General features: G+C 52.1%; 1 protein-coding gene across 4 annotated transcripts in view; it reads right to left on the minus strand.

Moving 5' to 3' along the window:
• Nucleotides 1-22,018, minus strand: part of IQSEC2 (IQ motif and Sec7 domain ArfGEF 2) — a 75,325-nt gene that overhangs the window by 38,081 nt on the left and 15,226 nt on the right. For 2 of the 4 annotated variants that reach the window (XM_034986530.1, XM_034986328.1), the window contains exon 2: nt 13,250-13,279. In XM_034986530.1, coding sequence (XP_034842421.1) covers nt 13,250-13,279 — 30 coding nt within the window. Of the gene's footprint in view, nt 1-805; nt 902-2,693; nt 2,801-13,249; nt 13,280-22,018 lie in introns of those variants that run through there. The other 2 variants (XM_034986412.1, XM_034986476.1) reach the window with 2 other exon arrangements.

The raw sequence follows: 22,018 nt of genomic DNA on the forward strand, positions 1-22,018 counted from the left end.
AACCACCTCTTAGTTTATCAAGTCCTTTGTTTCCTATTTCATTAATTTCTGGTTTTATCTATAATAATTACTTTATTCTGCTTTCTTTTGGTTGTTCTTTTTCTAAATTCTTGAGTGAAATAATTAGTTCATTTAATTTAAACTGTCTTGTTCTCTAATAAAAGCATTTAAGACTATAAATTTTCCTCTGGGAATCCCCCATGGTCACATCCCGTAGGTTTTGGTATATAGTATTCCCATTGACATTTATTCCAAATAGCCTATAATTGATACTTACCCTAAATAGTCTATAAATTCCATTCTTATTTCCTCTTTCACCCAAGTATTTTTTCAACTTTCAAGTAGGCCTGACCTTTTTTGCCGTTGCTGTGAATATTTCATGATATTGCATTATAATTAGAAAATGTAAAATGTGATTTCCAATTACCTTGGAAATCATGTTGTTCTCAAAGGTGTGGGCAATTTTTCCCTCTGCCTAAACACCCTTCCCCATCCTATCCAACTGGCCAACTCTTACTCATCCTTCAAAGCAGCTCAAATATTACATATCCTAGAACCAACCGCTCCCACTTTGGGGGGCAGGTATCTAGGGAAGGATTTTTAAGGAAGGGCAAACTACAAACAGAATCTGAATGTCCTCTTTGGTCTCCTACCTGGTCTCCCAGTCACTCTCCTCACATGCTCAGACATCCATTCCACATTCATTCCAGGGGCTAGAGGGAGATGGGGGAGGAGGTCTGGCAATGCTATGGCAGATTTGTCCGGAAGGGTTTAGGATGGGGGGAGGGATGGGTCTAGCTCTTACCTGCTCTCTGCCAGCCTGCCTGAGGGGGTAAGCTTCATGGAGTCAAGGACCTGAGTAGGACAGCAATACTGGTGTAGAGTATGAGACGCTGTGGACCTGAGAGACAGCAAGAGACAGAGAGAGAAAGAGAGACCGAGAGAGAGACAGGGAGGGAGGGGAGAGGCAGGGTGGGGAGGAAGGACAAGGAACAGAGAGCGAGTGGGGAAGGGGAGAAGGAAGACTGGGAGGAATGGGTGGCAGAGGATTGGGAATGGAAGAGGAGGGTTGGGAGGTGGGGAGGCAGGGCAGGAGGGAGAGAAGGAAGAGAGGGAAGGAAGGAAGGAAGGAAGGAAGGAAGGAAGGAAGGAAGGAAGGAAGGAAGGAAGGAAGGAAGAAAAAAAGAAAAAAACCACAAAGTCAAGAAAGAGAGGACGGCACTCGAACCACAAACAGAACACAACGACAACAGGGGGCAGCAGAGACAAAAGAGCCAGTCTGGGCCTCCTGTGATCCAGGTGACTCCGTGGGGACCTGAGCCACGGAGACACTGGGACACCACAGCAGGGAAGGGGGAAGGGAGCCCTCCTCACACCAGACGCCACACGGGTAGGGAAGAGGGGAGGGGAGGGGGGATGAAAGAGAAAGGGAAAAGCTGCATGGGGGGGCTCCCCCTTATAAGAAGGGAGGAAGGGATGGAGAGCGAAGAGCTCTGTATCCAAAGAGGGGGAAGAACCCAGGCCAGGTGGGTGGAGGAAACACTGTAGGAGGAGAGGGAAAGGGACAGAGAGAAACCGAAAGAGACAAGGAAAGGGTGAGACAGAAAAGGAGAAAGACAGAGCAAGAGGAAGACAGAGAAAGGGCGAGACAAAAGACACAGAGAGAAGACAGGGAGAGGCAGAGAGCGCCAGAGCAGAGGAGAGGCGAGGCGAGGGCGGAGGAGAGCTGACAAGGTCTCAGTGGTCTAGGTGACAGGATGGGACTGGGGCTGAGTGGGTGGGTGGGGCCCAGTGAGCCAGGGGACAGGGTGGTTCCCAGCAGGAGTCTTGGCTTCCAAGGCCAGTGCTGTGCCCCCAGCCCAGAGCAGGGCCCACACTCCACCCTGCAGCGCTCTGCCCCCACCCCTAGTGCAGGGTCCAAAGGCCCCTGTGCCTCCTGCTTCCCACGATTAAAGTCCAGAGAATGGGTGGTGGGGGGAGCTGGACAGGAGGTTAGTGAGGCTGAGGGCCTGGTTTATGCAGTGCAGGGTGGATGCTGGGAGTGGAGCTGGCCCTTCCAGGTCAGCCAGGCCCTGTCCCCCACAAGCCCCTGAAGGCAGGTTGCGGGTCAGGGCCTAGCCATTCCAGAGCCCAAGTAAAGACCAGGAAATGTGGCTGCAGGCCATTCCAGCTACCCAGCATCTCACTTGTGATTTTGAGGATGCCCAAATCTTAGATCCTTCTAGAGATCTTAGAATCTGAGACCCTGAAGTAATCGTCATCATCAGAACGACTGTTTCTCAAGTGCCATCTAGGTGCCCGTCACCAGCCCCAGTTCTTGACTCATTATCTCATTAAACCTGAGAAGCAGAGCCCCTTGGGCTGCTGGAATGTTCGCCTCAGAGACTCTTAGCGGCCGTGGGGAGACCTGCAGTGCTAAGCCAGGCCAGCATGCCAAGGCAGCCACAGTTACACCCCTCATGGGCCACGGACTGTGCTGCTCAGGGCTCCAGAGTCCTCGCAGGGCCGGGCACCCAGATGTCCGCTCTCGCTAACTCCCTCCCCAAGCCAAAGGCCTCCAGGAGTCCAAGAGGGGAAGCCAGGAACCAGGAAGCCAGGAGGCTGCTGAATCAGCAGCCCAAGGACCGAGTCCAGGCCAGGGCAGGGAAGGAGGGGGTCAGGCTGCAGGGTGGGAGGGGGCGCTAGGCTCCTACCTGCTACTCCACCCGGGGGGCTCCATGGGTCTGGACCTGTCCCGAGGGCAGGCCCCCTGGCCAGCCGGTGCCTCCACTGTATCACCACCCCCTCCTGCCCAGCCCTTCCCTAGAAGGAGGAACCAAGGAGGCGGGGCCAGGCCAGCCGGGCGGTAGGCCAGACTGCAACTGGAAACTCTGCTCCTTCCCCTGCTCCCCCAGGAGGGCTGGGAACTCCAAGTAAGAGGAAGCAGTTTTGAGAACTCACAGTGACTCCTCCGGGCCAAACCCAGGCTAGGCTCCCCACACGCATCTTTGCTGGAATCTCCCTAAGCACCCTCTCAAGTATGTGTCACTAGCCCTATTCTCCTGAGGAGAAAACTGAGCGGGAGAGAGAGACATTAAGTCACTGGGCACAGGTTCTACAGCTACTAAGCGGCAGAACCTCAAGATCAGGGCCTGGTTTGACCATTCCCCGGATCGGGATTCTGTTTCCTCGGCCATATTGCTGCCTCGTGAATACAGAAAACTTTCCACAGAAGCTTTTCAACAAACATTCTCATCTTCTGCACAAAGAGACTCTGTTTTGTTGTTGTGCCCAGATGCTCCAGATCAAGTAATATTTAAATCAACCATTTGGGGAAATCAAGATGAGGCCCTAGCCAAGATTCCTGAGCACCGCAATAAGCTCTCATTCTCTTCTGTGTTGTTTCCTGGACTGGCTAAGAGAAATGTTCCGTGAACAGAAAAGCAAAAAAAAAAAAAATCAGAAGAAACGCTGTTCTGGACCAAGAGGCTCTTCTCCCAAGGAAACTGCCCTGCCTGACTTGACAGATGGGGAAACCGAGGCCTAGAGAAGGGCAGAGTCTTGCTAATGTTCACATAGCCAGTCAGACTAGAATCCAGATGCCCTGACTCCCTACCTACCTATCACAGTAATCTCTCTCTCTCTTTCTTTCTCCTCCACATGGGTGGGGCTGGAGAAAGGAGAGAATTTGGGTGGTGTGAAGGACTGAGGGGGGGGGGTGCTCCTGAAGAGTCCCACAGCTCCAGCTCAGAGCGCTCCTGTCATTTCACGGCCCCAGAGCCCAGGTCCCTGGCTGTTCTGAGCAGAAGGCGGCCCTGGGAGGGGCCGGGGGGGGGGCAGTGATCTAGAAGGAATAGGAACTGACAGGCAACAGGCCAGCCTTCCTGTCTTCCTGCCTCCCTGCCGGGGCAGCTGGTTCCTCTCAAGAAAGCCAAAGCCGCTGAGAGAGATAGGCCCTCCAGACCACCACAAAGTTGGCATCTGTGGGCCGGTTGGTTGTGGCCTCCTCTTCCTCCTCCCACCCTCTAAAGCCCCTGGTCCTCGGGGCTCAGCTCTGGCCTCAACCCCTGCTTTTTTCTTTCTCCTTCAGCAGCCCTTCTTGCTCCTGCAGCCAGCTGTGCCTTGTGCCCAAGCACCCCTGACCCAGACCTTCCTCTTGGCCTGGTAGGAGCTGAGAGATAGAAATTCTAGTCCCGGCCTTAAGGCTGAGGTTGTGCGACCCGGGGCAAGCTCCTTCCCTCTGTAGTGAGGCAAAGAGCCTACACCCGGGTGCCTGAGTGAGTGAGTGCCAAGTCCCAGCTCTACCACTTTCTAGCTGGATAACCCCTCTGAGGCTCAGTTTCCTTATCTCTAAGAGACAAGTGGCAATTTCTACCTCATGGGTTCTTGTGAGAATTCAGTGAAACGAATGTGCATATATAATGAAGAGTCAGCTTGAGCCTGAAAGAGTCTGACCCCTCTCCCAGGAAGACAGGGGAGACCCACGGGGAAGCCTATTTGTCTCAGGGAAGGGGAGAATTCTCGGAAAATCTCTCTGAGCCACTCCTGGAATTCAGACATATCTGAGCATGTTGGGTAGACTCATGGGATGACCCAGTGGGCCGAAAGGAAGAGGAATTAAGGGTGAGGAGCTTGACCCCAGCTGCAGGGCACTGATGGGGCCTTCACTCAGTTATTCAACAGATCCTGTGGACCAGGCACTGGGCCTGATCTCATGGAGCCTGTATCTGAGAGGAGACAGACATTCACCAATGAATGGAGCGAAGCTGGGCAAAAAGTGGAGGTAGCAGGGGAGAATGTTCCAGGCTGAGGGAACAACTTGGACAAAGGACCTGAGGCGGTATTTCCAGGAACTGCGAGGAGGCCAATGCAGCTGAGTGGAAAAAGCAAAGGGGAGAGAGGCGAGACTAGAGACGTAGGCAGGGGTCCAATCATGCAGAGCCTCGGAGGCCACGATAAAGTTTCCATATTGATACTAAGAGCAGTTTGGCAGGCTGTGGTTCGTGGGTGCCCCCACTGTGGGGAAGGGGGAGTATCTCTGAAGCCCCTGAAGTTGTATGGAAAATATTAACGAGTAACAGCATGTCTGGGGGGAGAGCAGACGGGTTTATGATCCCCAAAGGGCAGGGAAGCTCCTAATATGATTCTGTTCACTTAGCGCCAACCATAAGCTAGGGGCAGGCAGCCTAGAACCTTCTCTGAGCTGGCTGCTACCCCCCCAACCCTCCAGCTAGTCTCAGCCTTCCCCCGCCGCCCCCCCCCCCCATCTTCAATCAGTGCTCCACCCAGACAGAAGCATTTACATTCTCAGCCACAGGGCTGTCCAAGCCTTCTCTTTGTCTTGGCTCAAAAAGCCATTCCCCACCCCGCCCCCACTCCCCCCTCTCCACCTGGCTAGCTCCCCCTTGTTCTTCACAAGTCAGCTTAGAGGGTGCCCTCTGGGAACTCGCCCTAACCCCTCCCCTGTTTCCTTCCCTCCCCACGCTTGTCTCAGCATCGTCTGTTCACATGCTGATGCTCCTTCTGGGCCAGAGGCCCTGTGGGGACAGGGGCTGGGGCTTATTTATCCCTGTGTCCCCAGCACCCAGCACAGGGCACCTAGTCACACAGGTCAGTAAGTGGTGGTTGGGGGTAGACAATCCACCCTGTGGCGGAGGCTGCAAGATGGGCTGCTAGACACTAGAGGGCACTGCGGTCACTGGAATCCTGGCCGGAGGCTGCCCAGGCAGACCCAAGGCAGGCCCGAGGACCAGGTGTGCAGGGAAGCAGGGAGACTCTGCTCCTAGGGCCTGCAGCTCCTCAGCTCTGGGCCTAATTGACCAGGGTCCCAGTTACAGCCTCCCAAATTACCTTCTGCTCCCGTTCCAGACCATTTCTCACGACAGCCCCTTTCCTCTGCAGATACAGCTTTAGTTCTTCACAAGTGCAGGCGCCAAACACGCCTCCCACAGTCGTGGCATACATTTTCTGCTCTGCCCCAGACACTCTCCACTTCACCTCACCCCACCCCGCTCCTCACCTGGCCAACTCCTACTCGCCCTCCAAGTCTCAGCTTAGATGTCTGCTTAGAGAAGCCTCCCTGACCCTCAGGCTGCATTGGGTACGCTTCTGAGATGCTCCCGCCCTGCGCTTCCCCGGTTATAGTCTGTTTTCTCGTCTGTTTTCCTACTGGCCAGTGAGTTTCCTCAGAGCAGGACTCTATTATTCATCGTTGTATCAACTGCATCTAATTTAGCACAGTGCCTGGCACATTGGATGTACTCAACAAACCATCCTTGAGTGAGTGAATGGATCGATGGATGAATGGATGGATGGGTGGGTGGACAGGTGGGTGGGTGGATGGATGGATGGATGACTCTGGCAAGTCACTTTACCTCCACAGGCTTCAGTTTCCCCACAGCTGTGAAGTGCACACAATCACCCGTACTTGGCAGGGTGGCCAGGAGGCTTAGAGAGAATGTGTGCCGAATGCTCCCTAACAGTACCTAATACACAACAGACATTTTGTGGATCAAAGCAATTATTAATATTTGGAATAGTAAAAAAACAGAAAAAAAAAAAAAAAAGGAGGGGAGGGGAGAAATTGAAGGAGACTCTGCCCTGAACCTGGGATGATCTCTCCCACTCACATTTACCATTTACACGTGGAAGATGGCTTTAACGATCATGAGAAAACTATCATTCTTGTTTAAAAATAAACAACAGCACCTTCCGTGTGCCAGGCCAGAAACAGGAGGCCCCTGGGGAGGCGGTGGGCAGCCTCTAAATCTCAGCCAGAGGATGTGAGGCCAAGGCCAAAGTCAGAGCTGTGGGCATTGCCCCTGCGTCTGGAGAGCAGTCATAATGGGCACAGCTGGTTCCAAACTCTTTACTCATAGGTGAAAACTTGTCTAAGAGGTCATTAATTCTCTCTTAATTAATGCAAAAACTGCAGGGGTTTGTATTAATGGAAAAGTAAGCTCAAGCGTCAAGCTGATAATATTGATAATGTGTGCTTGTAATTATATACTGCAGATAACTATAAATTCAGTTGCTGTGCTAATAAAATGTGAAAATTCCCAAAGCACCCAAGAACTTGGTAGCAGCTGGTATCATGAGTAGCATTTATGCCAGTTGTTCTGAGGCTATGAAAATCACCACACACTGGTAGCAATGGTAATACTGTGCACTTAAAAGCTGTTCTGGCATTTAAAGGGGGGAATTATTTCAATAAAATAGGGTGTTTTGAGGCAAGAGCACGGAACTTGAAAGCACAGCGAGGAAAGGTCAACTTGCATTAGAGTAGGAGCGGAAGTCTTGATGGATGGGCAACCTTAACCACCATGGGCTCTGAGCAGGCTGTCCCCGCCCCAGGCGCTGACCTCACTTGTGTACCCAGAAAACTGCTCACCGTGAAAAGTATTTGACCTCTCTCTCCTCATCCACTTCTAAGGGAACGGACTCCCACCGACAGCCCCTTGCTGTCTTGTGTTACCACAAGCTGGACAGAAACACTGCGGTCATAGGGGATGGACGCTTAGGCTAGAAGGTCACGTAGCCTGCGGGCTGGCAGTCAGAGCAGGTCGTGGGAAAGCAGAGGAGGCTAGTCCAGAGAGACGAGTCAGTGACAAAGAGATGACAGGGACCAAGCAAGCCATGAGATACATAGACGAGACATGGGCCTGGGAGGTACAGAGAGAGAGAGAGAGAAATCTTGGTCCTTGACTTCGTGGTCCTGCTTCCAGTTGGTGTGAGGCCTGGCTATATATACACTTCATTTCTCAGATTCTGTGAGAGGTAGTCTCACAATAGTCCCCCCCACCACCACCACCACTCTTTATTCTGGAGCAAGTTTGAGTGGGTTTCTGTTCCCTGCAACAAAATGTACCCAGACTAAGACAAGGGAAAACTGGGGATATAAGTGCAGGGCTTGCATAAGCCAGACCGCATAGGGAACATTATGCAGGGAGGGGGGAATGCAATTCTAAAGTGTTTGTGATTGCTCCCTCATTTCCTGACACTTGCTACCCCAGACACACGCTACAGCCACGCACTCACACACGCTGACATTCAGTGGCACACAGAAACAAAGGCAGCGATGGCTGGATATGCCGGGATGCAGACACCCAGACGCACATGGCCACGTGCCAGCACCCCTGTGCTCTCCACACCCACATGGACACGGAACCGGGTGGCACACAGGAGCGCGCCGACACGCGTGAACACGGTGGCACGGCCCGCGAGGCTCGGGGCAGGAGGCGAGGCTTGGCTGGGCTCTGTGCAGCCTCCCGCCCCAGCTGCCAAATGACTCATCCCCAGGGCTGCTAATTAAAGCCAGGACAGAGGGGACAGAGGCAAGGGGAGGGGAAGAGAGAGAAGGCAAGTTTATTTTGGTGCCAACCAGGCACACAGCCAGCTCAGGGGTCACCCGCTTCCTGGGGCTGGGCCAGGCAGAGGCAGGGGAACGCAAAACAGGAAGGGAGGGAAGACCCTCTTACCCCTTCTTGTCCCTCAGGAGCTTCCTGGAATGGCACCTCCTTTGGGAAAATTACCCAACATCCCCCCCCCATCCTCCTCTATCCCACTGTCGTTCCAGCTCTACCCACTCCCGACTCTAGTCCTTACAACTGGCTTCTCCTCTTCAGCACGCTCCCATATGGGCTTGCCAGAGCCGGCTCATTGGTGTCTGTACCCCGCTTTTGTCCTGCCACCCCCGCCCCCGACAGACCACCCAACACAGGTCTAGTACACCTGTCCATGTGCTTCTGGAATACAGTCGGGTTGACTCCAGTATAGTGTGGGGACGGCAACTCTGATGGTCTGAATGCCTATCCTAGTTCTCCTGCGGGGTAAATAACTTCAGCTCCCATTAGTCTCCTCACCGGTAAAATGACAAGAATATACAGCCGCCAGCATTATTATGGAGATTAAATGAGAAAGTATAGGTAAAGTGGCCAGCAGGGTGCCCGGCATATGACAGCTTCAGCAATAGCACTCACTAAATGCAGCTGCTCCTGACACCCCACCTCAGGCCTGGGGGAGTGGCAATGACACAGAGCCAGGTTCCAGGCCCGGTTCTGCCACGCAGTGCCCGGGGAACCTCAAACAAAGTCACATAAGCTCACGGAGCACTGCTTCATAGGCCAAAGGGGACTCGTGATGTGACGCCAGAGAGCTACTGTAAAGATTTGAGCCTGTCAAGCATCCCGGGTGGAGCCCAGCCCTTAGAAGCTGCCAGGTAAATGGCAGCAAGGAGGAGCTCAGACCTTTGGGGCCAGAGCATCCCAGGAGGGAGGAAGCAGGCGGGGTGGACCAGGGCAGCCAGGGGAGGCTTCCCAGAGTGAGCAGGACTAGAGTTGAGCCCCCAGAGCCAGAAAGCATTCAGCAGACACTAAGTGACAGGGTTCCAGGCACAGGACGTGTTGGGAACAGGGAGCTGGGCAGGGCGGGCAAGCAGGTTACGCCACCGAACAGGAGGTGGACGCAGCATGGGAGGGAAGACTTAGACAAGCTGGCTCGCCTCCAGGGACTGGTGGCGTCTCAGACATGTGGCCGCGGGAGCCTCGGAAGGTCCATGAGGTCTCAGCCACCCCAGATTGCCAGGAGGTCAAAGCAAGGAAGAATCTTGGAGATTATCTAATGCAAACTCTCGTCGGACAGATGGGGGCACTGAGGCCCAGAGTGGGAGGCCTCCTCTGGGAACCGAGCCAGCAGGGGCTCCTCCTCCCACTTCTCCTCCCCGCTGCCGTTGCCATGGGGACATCCCAGGCTCTGCGGGTGTCAGTGGCTCCCCCCACCTCCTCCCTCCTTCCCTAGCAACAGGCCACCTCCTCGGCTCTCATCCTTGCGTGCCTGGCAACCCCAGCCTGGTCCCCAAGGCCCCCTAGTTTCAGCCTGGCCCTCCCTACCGCGGCAGGGCCTTCAAACCTAGGATCCCTCGGCTTCTGGCTTCTGGGGGCAGAGGTATCGGCCCCTCCTACCTCTGAGGGAGGGAGGCATCTCCACATTCCTCAAGCTTGACTATCCAGTAAAAGACAATGGGTAGAGGAGGGCAGAGGGCACTACCCTGTATTGAGCACTATTATATGCTGAACACTGTTTTACTTTCATTTCTCTCATCTAACCCAGAGAAGTCAGAATTGTTGTCCCCATTTCACCAATGAGGAAGCCAAGGATCAGAGAAGTTCAGGGACTTTGCAGAGAGCGCACAGCTAGGAGGCAGGCTCCGCTGAGAGCCATGCTTTGTGAACTTGAGCCAATGCCCTCTGCGGACCTCGGTTTCAAGTGCCCGTAGGCTTGACAACTTCTCCCAAATCCACAGGAAGTCCGGGCACCTTCCTCTGCCCACAGCCCTCACACAACACCAGCTGTTCAGCTCTAATTAGACTCCACACTTCCTCTGGCACCCCATACTTAGAAGCCCTCAGGCCCCGCTGGTTTTCGATCTACTGACCCTGCTCCCTCCTTGCTGTTTTGCTGCCACAATAGCCAAGGCCTAGCCCCTCTCCTTGGCGGGTCTTCTCCCCACCTAAACCAAAGGGAATGAACAGATTTGTCCAAAGTCACATAACTAGAAAGTGACCTGGCCAGAAATGGAGCCCTTTGCCCGGATCCAGTCACTGCCCTTGCTACCCTGCAGAGCCCAGTCTCTCTCCTCCAGCCTTCCCTGGCTCCCACCGATGACAGACGGTATCTGACCAGCCCCTGTCCGTGTTCGCAACTTTAACATTACCTCTCTTCCTGCCCAGATCTGTTTCAACCCAACCCACTGCGCCCTCTCTGATCCTGTCCTCGCTTCTGATGCACGCTGGTCCCACTTGCAGGGATGTCCACCCCCCCCCCCCCCCCCCCCCCCCCCCCCCCCACCGCCGACGCCATGCAGAGTCGGCCTGTCAGTCCTCCACAGCTCGGATCAGATTCTGCCTTCTCCAGGAAGCTCTCCCGGGCCCCTCACTGAAGTAAGCTCAAGAATCTATGTGCGGTCCTGGGAGCATCCCCACACGGCCCCACCCCAGCCCTGGTTCCAAGGTCCGGGGTCTTCCCACCGCGTTTGGCAGATCTTGCCCCACAGGTGCTATGCTTTAGGACCCTCCCACAGCCCGGTGTGACCCTTGCTTCTCAACTGCTGAGTCCTCAAGACCCCCGTAGCCTCCTGGACTGTGGGCCCGGGACGGATGTCAGGAAGCATGTCTTAGTAAAACAAATGCTGGCTTTAGAACCAGACAGCACAAGGTGTGAGTCAGGGTGATGCCACCCTGACCTCTTGCTCTTCTTTCCTCGGGCAAGGCGGTGACCCTCTGGGGCACCTCATTTTCCTCATCTGTAAATCAGGGATCCCAATCCCCGTCTAACAGGGCTGTTGTGAGCATTCAATAAGATCATGTTCAGAGTTCTTAATATGTGAGAAGCAAATGATAGCCACTATTATTACTAATATTAGGATGATGATGAGGAGGATTATTATTATCTGCAAGGCTGTCAAGAGCCCCCGCAGTGGCAGTGTGGGCAGGGCTCTGGGCTTGGTGCCAGGCAGACCTGGGTTTGAATCCTGGCCCAGCCATCTATCTCTTCGTTGCGTGGCTGTGGGCAAAACCCATAACCAGCCCAAGCTTCAGTTTCTTCAACTATAAAACAGCGATGATAAGGCCAGCCCAGGTTCCACCTACAAGGTCACTGGGAGGATCAAACAAAAGAAAGTCCCTGACAACTTCTGTAAGTTGTAAAGGCCCAAGGCATGTCATCATGACTCATGATTATGAGCAGTAGTAAATACCCCAAGCTACAGGTCCCAGGAACTTCCCTGCTGGGGAGAGCTGGGAGCTGGAGATGCCTTTGATCAGGTTCCTTGACGAGTAGCAGGGCTATCAGTGGGGAGGCCTGTGGGCCTGTGCTCAGAGCCATGCCCCGTTGCCTTTCTCCAAACCCGCAGTGGGACAGTAGGATCCGTGCCTTTGCTAGACTAGTACCTTCCTAAATGCTAGGACAGGCTGTGCCCATGCCTTACTCCTTGGCTGCGTGCTGGGACTAATTGCATCTTGTCACATACTCTTTGCCGGGACACTGGGCCTGACTGCCTCCCTCACAGTCCCCTGCTTTCCCACACGGCCACAGCCCCTACCTTGGCCCTAGGCATCAGCAGGCTGATCCCACGGCCCCTGCCTGGGATGCCAGGACACGGTGTGTCCCATTACACACTCCCGGCCGTATGCTGGGATCCTCAGCTCCCCTTCCCACATCCACTGCCTGAATGGCAGGACCCGGGCTGCTGCATACGGTTGGGTAAGTTGTGCCCTGCGCAAGGGTTCACAGACAAGAGGCCACAAACGGGGGCTGACATGCAACCTGTGCTCTGCTCACTGAGCCGGGAATCCTGGTGAGAGGCCGCAGTATCCGTGTAAGAAGGACACATTCCTCCCACTGATCTGCTCAGTGGATTCCACCCTTCCCAAAGGCACCGTGTATGCTAGCTAGGCACTGGGCAGCCCTGGCTGGGACACAGTGTACCCATCCCATGCCTCGGTTGCCTGGGCCCCTCTCTTCTCAGAGGCCCACTGCATCGCCCCTGGCCTAGATGCTAAGACTGAATGGGCCCTAGCCTGAGTCCCCCATCATTCCCATTTAGACCCTGTCCTTGATACTTGTGTCTTCACGAGGCCTCTGATGGGCTAAGGCCTGGGAAAGGTACAAAGAGCCCCTGTGTTTACCCCAGTTTTACTCCCACCTCCCCAAGTGGCAGATTGCTCGCACCGTGACAACTTACTGAAGCTTGTAAGCCCTTTTTAGCAAGCACATAAATAAAAAATGTGCCCTTGTCACCATAATGTGTGTTTCTAATGTGTAGAATGTGTCACATCGAAAGTCCACCCGGATCCCACTACTCAGGGCCAGCGCAGTTCGGGGTGGAGCACCAACACTAGACCAGGGAAGCCCTGCTTCTCTCATGCCCCCTTCTCCTGAAAGAAGGTGGAGAAGGTCCCAGGTCCGGAGTCAGCCTCTCTGTGGGTTGGCTTCCCCATCAGGGCAGCAACCATGAGCCCCTTTGAGGTTCAACCCAGCCCAGAGGAGCTAGGGTCAGAGAGACTGAGGAACAGTTTTCAACCTCCTGCCCACACCTGCCACACTCACCCCAGCCCTCCCACTTGGCTCCATACCTGCTCCTAATACCAATGGGACAAAACCCCTGGGGTTGACCCCCACCCCTGCCCGTGGCTTCCCCACGTAACAAACCAGAGGGCCCCACCCCAGTCCCTGTCCCATCTCCCAACTGCTACTAGAGAAAGGGGGTACTGACCTGACTGTCCTGGAATTCTCACCGTCAGATCTGAAAGGGAAACAAGAAAAAACCCAACAATCAGCCATATGCTCTCCATGCTTCTTCTCCCTGTGCCCTATGCAATGGCCTTGCGGCCCAACACATGTCACGAACGTGAGGGGTAGGGTGTTTCATGCAGAGAAGAGCCAGTGCGGAGGTTGGGAGATGGTGAAGGACCTGGCCGGGTTGTTGGGAAAGGGAGGGGGACAGTGTGGCTGGGGTGGACCGAGCAAGGAGAGGAGTGGTAGGCGGTGAGGTCAGAGAGGTGCCAGGAACCAACCATGTGGAGCCTGGTGGCTCAGGAGGGAGAAGTGAGGCCCAAACCCAAGTGGCTAAGAGGCAGCCTGCAGCTATGGGCCAGGGCACAGCCGAAGCTTTAAACACAGAGAGACCTAGCCTGGGAAATTGGTTCTGCCACATACCAGCCCTGTGACCCAAGCAAGCCCCTTCCCTTCTCAGGACCTGAGCCTCAGTCTCCCCACTTGGAACCCAAGGCCAATCCTGGCAGGGCTGTTGGGATGATTAAGCCCTTTGGAACCCAGCAGACAAATGCCAGGTATTATTAACAACATAGAAAAGGCTTTGCCAATTGCCTGGTCCAACCTGCTTATTTTCTAGATGAAGAGAAAGAGGCTGAGGGGGTAAGTGAGTCAGCTGCTGGGCTCCTTTCTACTACATTGGTCTGCCTTCTTCATTGTGAGGCCCCCTCAGAGGTGAAGGAAGGGCGAGAGAAGAGAATGGAGTGGAGGACAGCTTTGAAGGAACTGAGGGGATGAGCGAAATCTGAACCACACCCCTCTGGTTGCTTCTCTTCAGAGGGGTGTGTGTGGTGGGTTGGGGGGAGGATTGGGACAGTGGAGCCCGTGCCTTGGGGGTGGGGAAGGGGAGGAAGAAGGACCAGGGAACTTGGAAGAAGTGGGAAACTGTGGGAAGCCGCCTTTCTCATCCCCTTAGTCTTCTTCCTCCTCCTTTACACCCCTCCCCACTCCCCGCCCTGCCTTTGCCCTGCGGAGAATACAGAGATAACACGTATCATCATCGGCTCTGTCCTTAGGTGAGGGAACCAAGACTCAACCTCAGTGAGAGGAGCATCATCTACGTTGGGTGCAAAATGATAGAGGGATGCACAGGGAGGGGAGGTGGACCTCAGCAGGGAGTACTTGTTAGAAGAGTGAATGGAGCCCTCACGGGTGAGGGGGGGCAGGCAAGCATCAGGGTGCTGGAGCTCTAACTGGGTGAGTACAGCCCTCCCAGTTCTTTTTTTTTTTTTTTTTTAAGATTTCATTTATTCATTTGAGACAGAGAGATACAGAGAGAGAGAGAGAGAGAGAGAGAGAGAGAGAGAGCATGAGCAGGGGGGAGAGGCAGAGGGAGAAGGAGAAGCAGACTCCCCGGACTTCCCACTAAGCCTGGAGCTGGACGTGGGGCTCGATCCCAAGACCTGGAGATCATGACCTGAGCCAAAGGCAGATGCCTAACCATCTGAGCCACCCAGGCACCCAGTTCTGCTACTTACTAGCCACATAATCCTGGGGAAGGCACTCCCCTATGCCCAGCCTCGGCTTTTTCACTTGGAAAATGGGGTGGGGGAGATTCAGGTGGCTGTGAGGCTCCACCCAGCACAGTGTCCGCGTGGCACATGATGCGTGTTCAGCCAAGGATGGTGGCACTAACCTTTGGCCTTCACAGCCCCCTAAAGGGACAGAGGACCAGAGCCACAGAGCACCTTTTCACATTTATTAAAACTTTCCATCTCACTCTGCAGCAGCAAAATTGCTTCTGAGACTCGGCCCAATTATTCACAGGTGCCAGGTGGGAGGGGTCTGACTTCAACGACTCCCCACCTGCCAACAGAATTGAGGCCAAGCCCCTCAGCCACTCTCCCTGACACTAGTCCTCTGCTCCAGGCAGGCTCGTCTTCTCGCCACACCCCCACCCCATCCCCAACCCCCAGCACACACTTAATCAGACCCAGACCTGGGAATACGAACCTTCCAGGAGCTCACGGGCTGGCCCCCTTGCCCCAATCTACTTGAGAGCATCAGCCACCTATATAATCATCTCCATCATCATGTGACTGATCACTGAGCCCCTGCTATGCACCAGGCACAGTGTCAGGCTCTTTCCTTACGTTATTTACTTTGGTCCTGCAATGTGGGAACTGCTCGTCCAATTTTAAGATGACGAAACTGAGACTCAGAGAGGTGGAAATGATTTGCCATGCATCATACAAGTAGGGGAGCTTGGCATGAAGCCCAAATCTTGTGCTCTTACCACCACCCTCCACTGTACCAGGGGCTCAGTGCTGGGCACATATGCACGGTTAAGGTGAGTTCCCTTATCCTACTTCCCTAATGTCAAGACCGACTCTTCCTCTCTAGGGTTCTTTGTTCTGAGAGGTTATCACATATGCACCTCTGTTCCAAAAGCATTTCTCTCTTTTTTTAAGATTTTATATATTTATTTGAGAGAGGGAGAGCACGAGTGGGTGGGGGGAGGGAAGAGGGAGAGGGAGAAGCAGACTCCCTGCTGAGCTGGGAGCCCAACGCAGGGCTTGGGTGAGGGAGCGGGGCTCGGGGCTCCATCCCAGGACCCTGAGATCCTGACCTGAGCTGAAGGCAGACGCTTAACCTACTGAGCCACCCAGGCGCCCCTCCAAAAGCATTTCTATATGATGTGTTACGGTCCTCAAGACGGCAGCTAAGGGAGCAAAAGAGCTCCGAGCCATGATGCAGAATGAATTAACCAGTTCTCCTCACTGTGGACTGATTCTTACTAGTTTGAGAGTGTATGGCATCGTGTGACCCTCAATGTAGGGGTGCATCCCACCTCAGAGGTTTACAGCCCCTTATGCACTTAGTATATTATTATGTGTAGATAACAATCATCACTATTGCTGCGCTTTACCTCTTTGGGGCTAATGCCCTGCCTAATGATCAGTCTACCTCTTACTCCATGGAGCTGAGCCACCATTCTTTGGGAGGCAGCACAGACTTGGATAAGTCACTGCTGTCCAGACTTTGGTTCCTCATCTATAAACAATGGGGCTATGCGAGTTGAGTTCCAGGCAATCATCAAGCCCTAAAATATTTCGTTTCTTCAGAATGCCAGTTTCTCTTTTGTATCAACTGGGTTCAGCTGCCTACATAGAGACCCAAAGACCCAAGGTACCAGGCCTCCCTTTATCAGTCCATATCAGGAGAAGAGATCCATCTCTCCTGCTACTCCCACAGCCTTCTCCTAATGAAAGGCCACTTAGGACGCCGGGGTTCTCAAAAGGTTTAGCGGGGCCAATTCCTAACCTCAGGAGTGGTTCTCAATAAACAGTAACTTATTGAAGCCTGCGAGTAGAGTGACCACATTTTCTGAACCAAAAACTTGGCTATGTAATCTGACCTAGGATTTTAAGTCATCTCTACCCCCAATGTGGGGCTCAAACTCATGACCCCGAGATCAAGAGTCTCATGCTCTTCTGACCAAAGATTTTGACCCTGCTGCTTCCAGGTACAAGAAGCAATCTGGCAGATGGGACAATAAATGGCAAAATATTGAAAGTTCCTGAACCTTTGGGGGACTTAGGGGGATAACAGGGCAGAATAATGGAAAAGAAGGTAAGCTCTTGAGTTGCCATGTTGGGGTTTCTACCCTCGCCTCCTGACTGGTTCCCTGCCTCTGGGTTTGGTCCTCTGAGCCACCTGTAAACAGTATCTGGGGAAACAATAAGGTGTCTCACCCCAAGAACCTGGAATTAGATAAACAAGACCACCCTCTGAGAGCTAAACTAATAAACATAAAATACATCAGAAATGACACATGCAAAGTTACCCGAAAGAGACAGGTCCTCGAGTCAGGATTTGAGTTGAGTAACATGTCTAAAAATTCAGGTGTCCAACAGAGAGGAGAAATCTACCATGGATGTAGATTTTTTTTTTTTTTAAAGGAGGCTTGAAGGAGGGGCGCCTGGGTGGCATAATTGGTTAAGCATCTGCCTTCAGCTCAGGTCAGGATCCCGGAGTCCTGGGATCCAGCCCCGCATCGGGCTCCCTGCTCATCAAAGAGTCTGCTCCTCCCCCTGCTCCTGCTCTCTCTCAAATAAATAAATAAAATCTTAATAAAAAAAAAAAAAAAAAGGAGGCTTGAAGACAACTGTGAACAGGGCTCCTTCCAGCAGTGCCCTGAGGAGAAAGAGGTTGGTACCCTGGCCCAGGGATCTCACAGGTCTCTCAAAAAGCTGAGAACCAGCCCTGGGGCAGTCAGGCACCCTCTCTCCTAGGCATCACCTTGTCTAACTGCAAGTCTCTTCAATGGGGAACCCCCTTCTCACTGCTAAAGGAACATCTCTAAAAGGCAAATCAGCTGACGTGGTTCTCCTGCTTCAAGTATTCAGTTAACACCCCCCGCCCAATTGACTTCCTGCCTGTCCAGCCCAAACTCTCCAAAGCTCTCCATCTCACTCTGCCCTCCCATCGACTTTTCTAGCACATCAGGCATTTGCTACCTGGACAACCCCTGCCCCTCTTTAGGTCTTTTAATTGTATTAAAGTGATATGTGAAATAGTTTTAAAAGTCAAATTGTAGCGGCACCTGGGTGGCTCAGTTGTTAAGCATCTGCCTTCGGCTCAGGTCATGATCCCAGGGTCCTGGGATCGAGCCCCGAATTGGGCTCCCTGCTCTGCCGGAAGCCTGCTTCTCCCTCTCCCACTCTCCCTGCTTGTGTTCCCTCTCCCACTCCCCCTGCTTGTGTTCCCTCTCTCGCTGTGTCTCTCTCTGTCAGATGAATAAATAAAATCTTTAAAAAAATAAATAAAAGTCAAATTGTAAAAGGATCTCAACAGAATGAAACTCCTTTTCAACATTATTTTTTTTGAGTTCACTTTCAGATTTCTAAAGTATATGTTCATATTATATTGCTAATCTCTTGTGAAATTTATTTTCTTGTGTGTCCTTTTACAATTTTTTTTTTTTTTTTGCCAAAGCAATACATGTATGTGGATTTTCAAGTTACAGGGACTTCGAGAATTATAACAGAAAACTCAAATTCCCCACTCTACCCCCTTCCTACACCCAACCCCCACTCTGAGAGACAAACCCTCTTCAACTCTTTAAACTGCTTGTTCAGGTATTTGCCTCCTCATTTCTAAAGAACCCATGCAGGGCACCTGGTTGGCTCAGTTCCTTAAAAGTGCCTGCCTTTGGCTCAGGTCATGATCTCAGGGTCCTGGGGTGGAGTCCCTCATCAGGTTCCTCTGCCCCTCCGTTCCCCTTCCCTCCCCTCCCCTGCTCCTGCTCGCCATAGCATATGCTGTAACTACATTTCCCTTCCCATACAACTTTTCCTTTTCCCTGGTGTTGATGGTGTTGATGGTGATGATGACTTTGCTTGCTTAGTTTTCTTCATATCTATGATCGGCTCTCCCCAAACTCTGTCAGGAGTGCATTTCTCCTCTCAATGTGTTTTTGACACCTCAGATAATCCATCAGATTTTCTTTTTCCCTTCGAGACATTGTCCTGACTGCAATTCAGGCTGGGCGCTCTCTAGACCTGCATAAGGGTGCACAGAGGATCTTGTCCCCGCCCCGTCACTCTGGGATTCCTTCCACCTCTCTTCTGCGTTGGATTTCCTGTTTTCTAGATCCCTTGGCCTTTTTTCCGACTTTATGTCCACATATTGCTGGAGCACATTCTCTAGCGCTCCCCCTGAGAAAAGAGGCCTGGGACACAAAATCTTTAGACCTCATCTCTCTGAAAATGTCTTCCTTACACCCTCCACCTTGACTGATAATTCAACTGAGTATAGACTTCTAGAGGTTGGAAATTATGTTTACTCAGAATTTTGAGAACACTGCTCCACTGTTTCCTAGCTTGCAGTGTTGCTGTTGAGAAATCCAATGCCATTCACTTTCTTGATCCTTTGTTCATGAAATGTTGTTTTTTTTTTCCTGGAACCTTTCAGGATCTTCTTGTTATCCCTGGTATTCTGGAATTCCACAGGGATACCTTGGTGTGGGTCTTTTTATCATTTATTTTGCTAGTTACTCAGTGTGATTTTCATTCCTTCAGTTCTGGAACATGTTCTTGTATTTTGGCTTTGATCACTTCCTTCCTGCTGTTTCCTCCACTCTCTATTTCTGGAACTCCTGTTGTTGGATGTTGGAGTTCCTCAACTGATCCTCCAATTTTCTCATCTTTTCTCTTCTGTTGTCTATTTCTTCGTCTTGTTATTCTGCTTCCTAGGATATTTTGTCTCCTTTTATTTTCTAATCCTTCTTGCTGAAATCTTTGACTCTCACTATCTTTAATTTCCCAGGTTTCTTCTCCTCCTTCCTGACCTCTGTTCCTTCCAAGTTCCTTTGTTTTCTGTTTGTTGCTTGCTTTTTTGGTCACTCTTATAGGTTCAAATACCCTTGTACTATCTGATCATCTCTAGCTACCTAATACCTAAGGCTTACCGGTGGGGTGTCTGTGTGTGTGTGTGTGTGTGTTAAGTGTCAGTTGTACTGAGTTTAATGTACATAAAATCAAATATACCTATCTTAAGGGTCCTTGGCTGGTGATCCTTGGCGATTGGTTCCCATGACACTAACAAGCAGATGGGAAGCTCTGTGTATAGACGGAACTTGCCAAGTAGTCGGCTTCACTACAGTTGCTGGGCTGAAGCCTGTTCTTTTGTTGAAAGACTCCCACATGTCATCATTTTGAGGCCTTTTTCTAGAGCCTCTCACTTTCCTCAGAGAAGACTACTTTGTTCTCTTGTATGCTCCTGACTTTGGTGTCCTGGCAGTAGGAGAGTGGCAGGAGGTTGGGGTCCCACTGTTTTAGGATGGAGATCCCTTTGCTTATAACCCTGTTTCATCCTACCCTTCATTGTGCCTGGTATCCCCAAGCCCAGGGCTTCTTAACTTCAATTTCTCCAAAGGATCAACCCCCATCTGCAGAGATGGGGCTTGGTGGTGGAGGTTCCTCACTAGATGGGGCCAGGGCGGGGACGAGAGGGTCTGTTCACAGACTTTCAATATTCTCCCTGTTTTCAATTCCACACCTCACCCAGCCTTCTGTGGTTCCTAGCACCTCTGAATCCTAAGCATTTCTGGGGCTCTCTGGGCGTAATGATTTACTTTTGGTCAGCATCCCGGACCCTGTGTGTTTCTACCTTTTTTATTTCTTTACTCATATTTCAGTTGGATTTGGGGAAGCAGCAGAGATAAATAAGTTTATTCAACTCATTATGTTTAACAGGAAGTTCCTCTTCTTACTGCAGCCAACTCCTATTCATATTCCGTGACTCATTTAGGCAAGACCTCCTCCAGAAAGCTTATCTTAATGTCTCTAGGCTGGATGAGGAGGCCCTCCTCTGTTCTCCCGCAGTGTCCCTTTCTTGCTTCCATCACAGCCCCGATCAAACTGTTCTTAAAGTGTCCATTTCCATGCCCGACTCTCTGTATAGATTGGGAGCCCCTGGCAGTCTGGGGCTGTGACTTAGTCACGCCTGCGCCCCCCCCGCCCCCGATCTCGGGTTCTGGCCCACAGAGGTACAGAGCCACTATGCAGTGATAGAATGAATGAATAAATGAATGACTACCAGAATGAATCAGACCATCCAGAAAGGGAAATAAGCTGAAGACGATTGTTTCTCTCCAAAGCCAGTTCCCTAAAAGCCGCAAGTTCCCTAAAAGCTATATGCGCTCACTTGCCCACTGCAGCATGATCTAAAGCCGTGGAAAAACGGGCCCAGCTTCTATGCCCTACATTCAGAGGATGGTTAAGTACATTATGGTATATCAGTTGCTGTTAAAAATAATGCTCGTGAAGAATATGCAATTACATGGGGGAAACGCTCAAGTGAAAGGAAGCAAGAAAAACTTGTATGTGCTGTATCATTTCAGCTATATGAAAAGAATAAAAAGAACAAGGGAAATACACCAAATGCTCACAGTGGCCGCCTTTGTGTGCTGTAATTAAGGGTAATGTTTTTCTCCTCTACTTTTCCGAGTTCTTCGACATTTTCTAATGCAAGAATGCATTAAATGTCTAATTTTAAAAAAGGCTCCTAAGAAACGAAGGTAAATGTCCTGAGAATGCTATGGAGAAAACACTGTGAGGGGTACCTAAGAGTCTGTGTGCAGGCCCAACAGTGCTTGCTGGGAAGGCTCTGTTCTCCACCGTCCAGAGGCCTTGAAGACTCAGGCCCACAGAACACCAACCCCTCTCACTGCAAAAGCAGGACCTAGCTCAGGAAGCCAAAGGAGGAGGATCTTGGAGTCTAGCTTCTTACAAATCGCAACACCATAGGCCATACTGGGAAACAGAGGCCCCTACACTGGGCCCCAAACTTCAGATGCCCCTCTCCATGAGGTAAAGGGTCTGTGGGGCCAAGGGAATATGACCATCAGGATCTTTGGTCCTCTGTCTTCTAGACTGCACTCCAGGTACCCAGAACCCCAGAATTCCCTGCCTGTATCTCTTGAGCTTATTTGCAAGAATTGTGTGGTCTTATCCAGGTCCATCTGCTAGGCTCAACAGGTGGCCAAGGGAAAGTTGGAGGGAGGCAGGGCTTTGATGTGGCCTGGAGTGTCCACATACATCTCAAGGTTCTATATGAACCACAGGTGGGAAGAGAAGGGGGGAGGGCCAAGGGCCTCAGCTGGTACCTTGCCTGGGCCCTGCAGAAGTAGAGGTAGGCAAGTCCATAGGTCCTTAGGCCTCAGGGTTTATAAAAAGGCCTAACACTGAGAGGTGGACAGATCTGC

This window comes from Mirounga leonina, unplaced genomic scaffold (assembly GCF_011800145.1).
Source record: "Mirounga leonina isolate KUSES-001 unplaced genomic scaffold, KU_Mleo_1.0 Mir_101529, whole genome shotgun sequence".
Lineage (NCBI taxonomy): Eukaryota > Metazoa > Chordata > Mammalia > Carnivora > Phocidae > Mirounga > Mirounga leonina.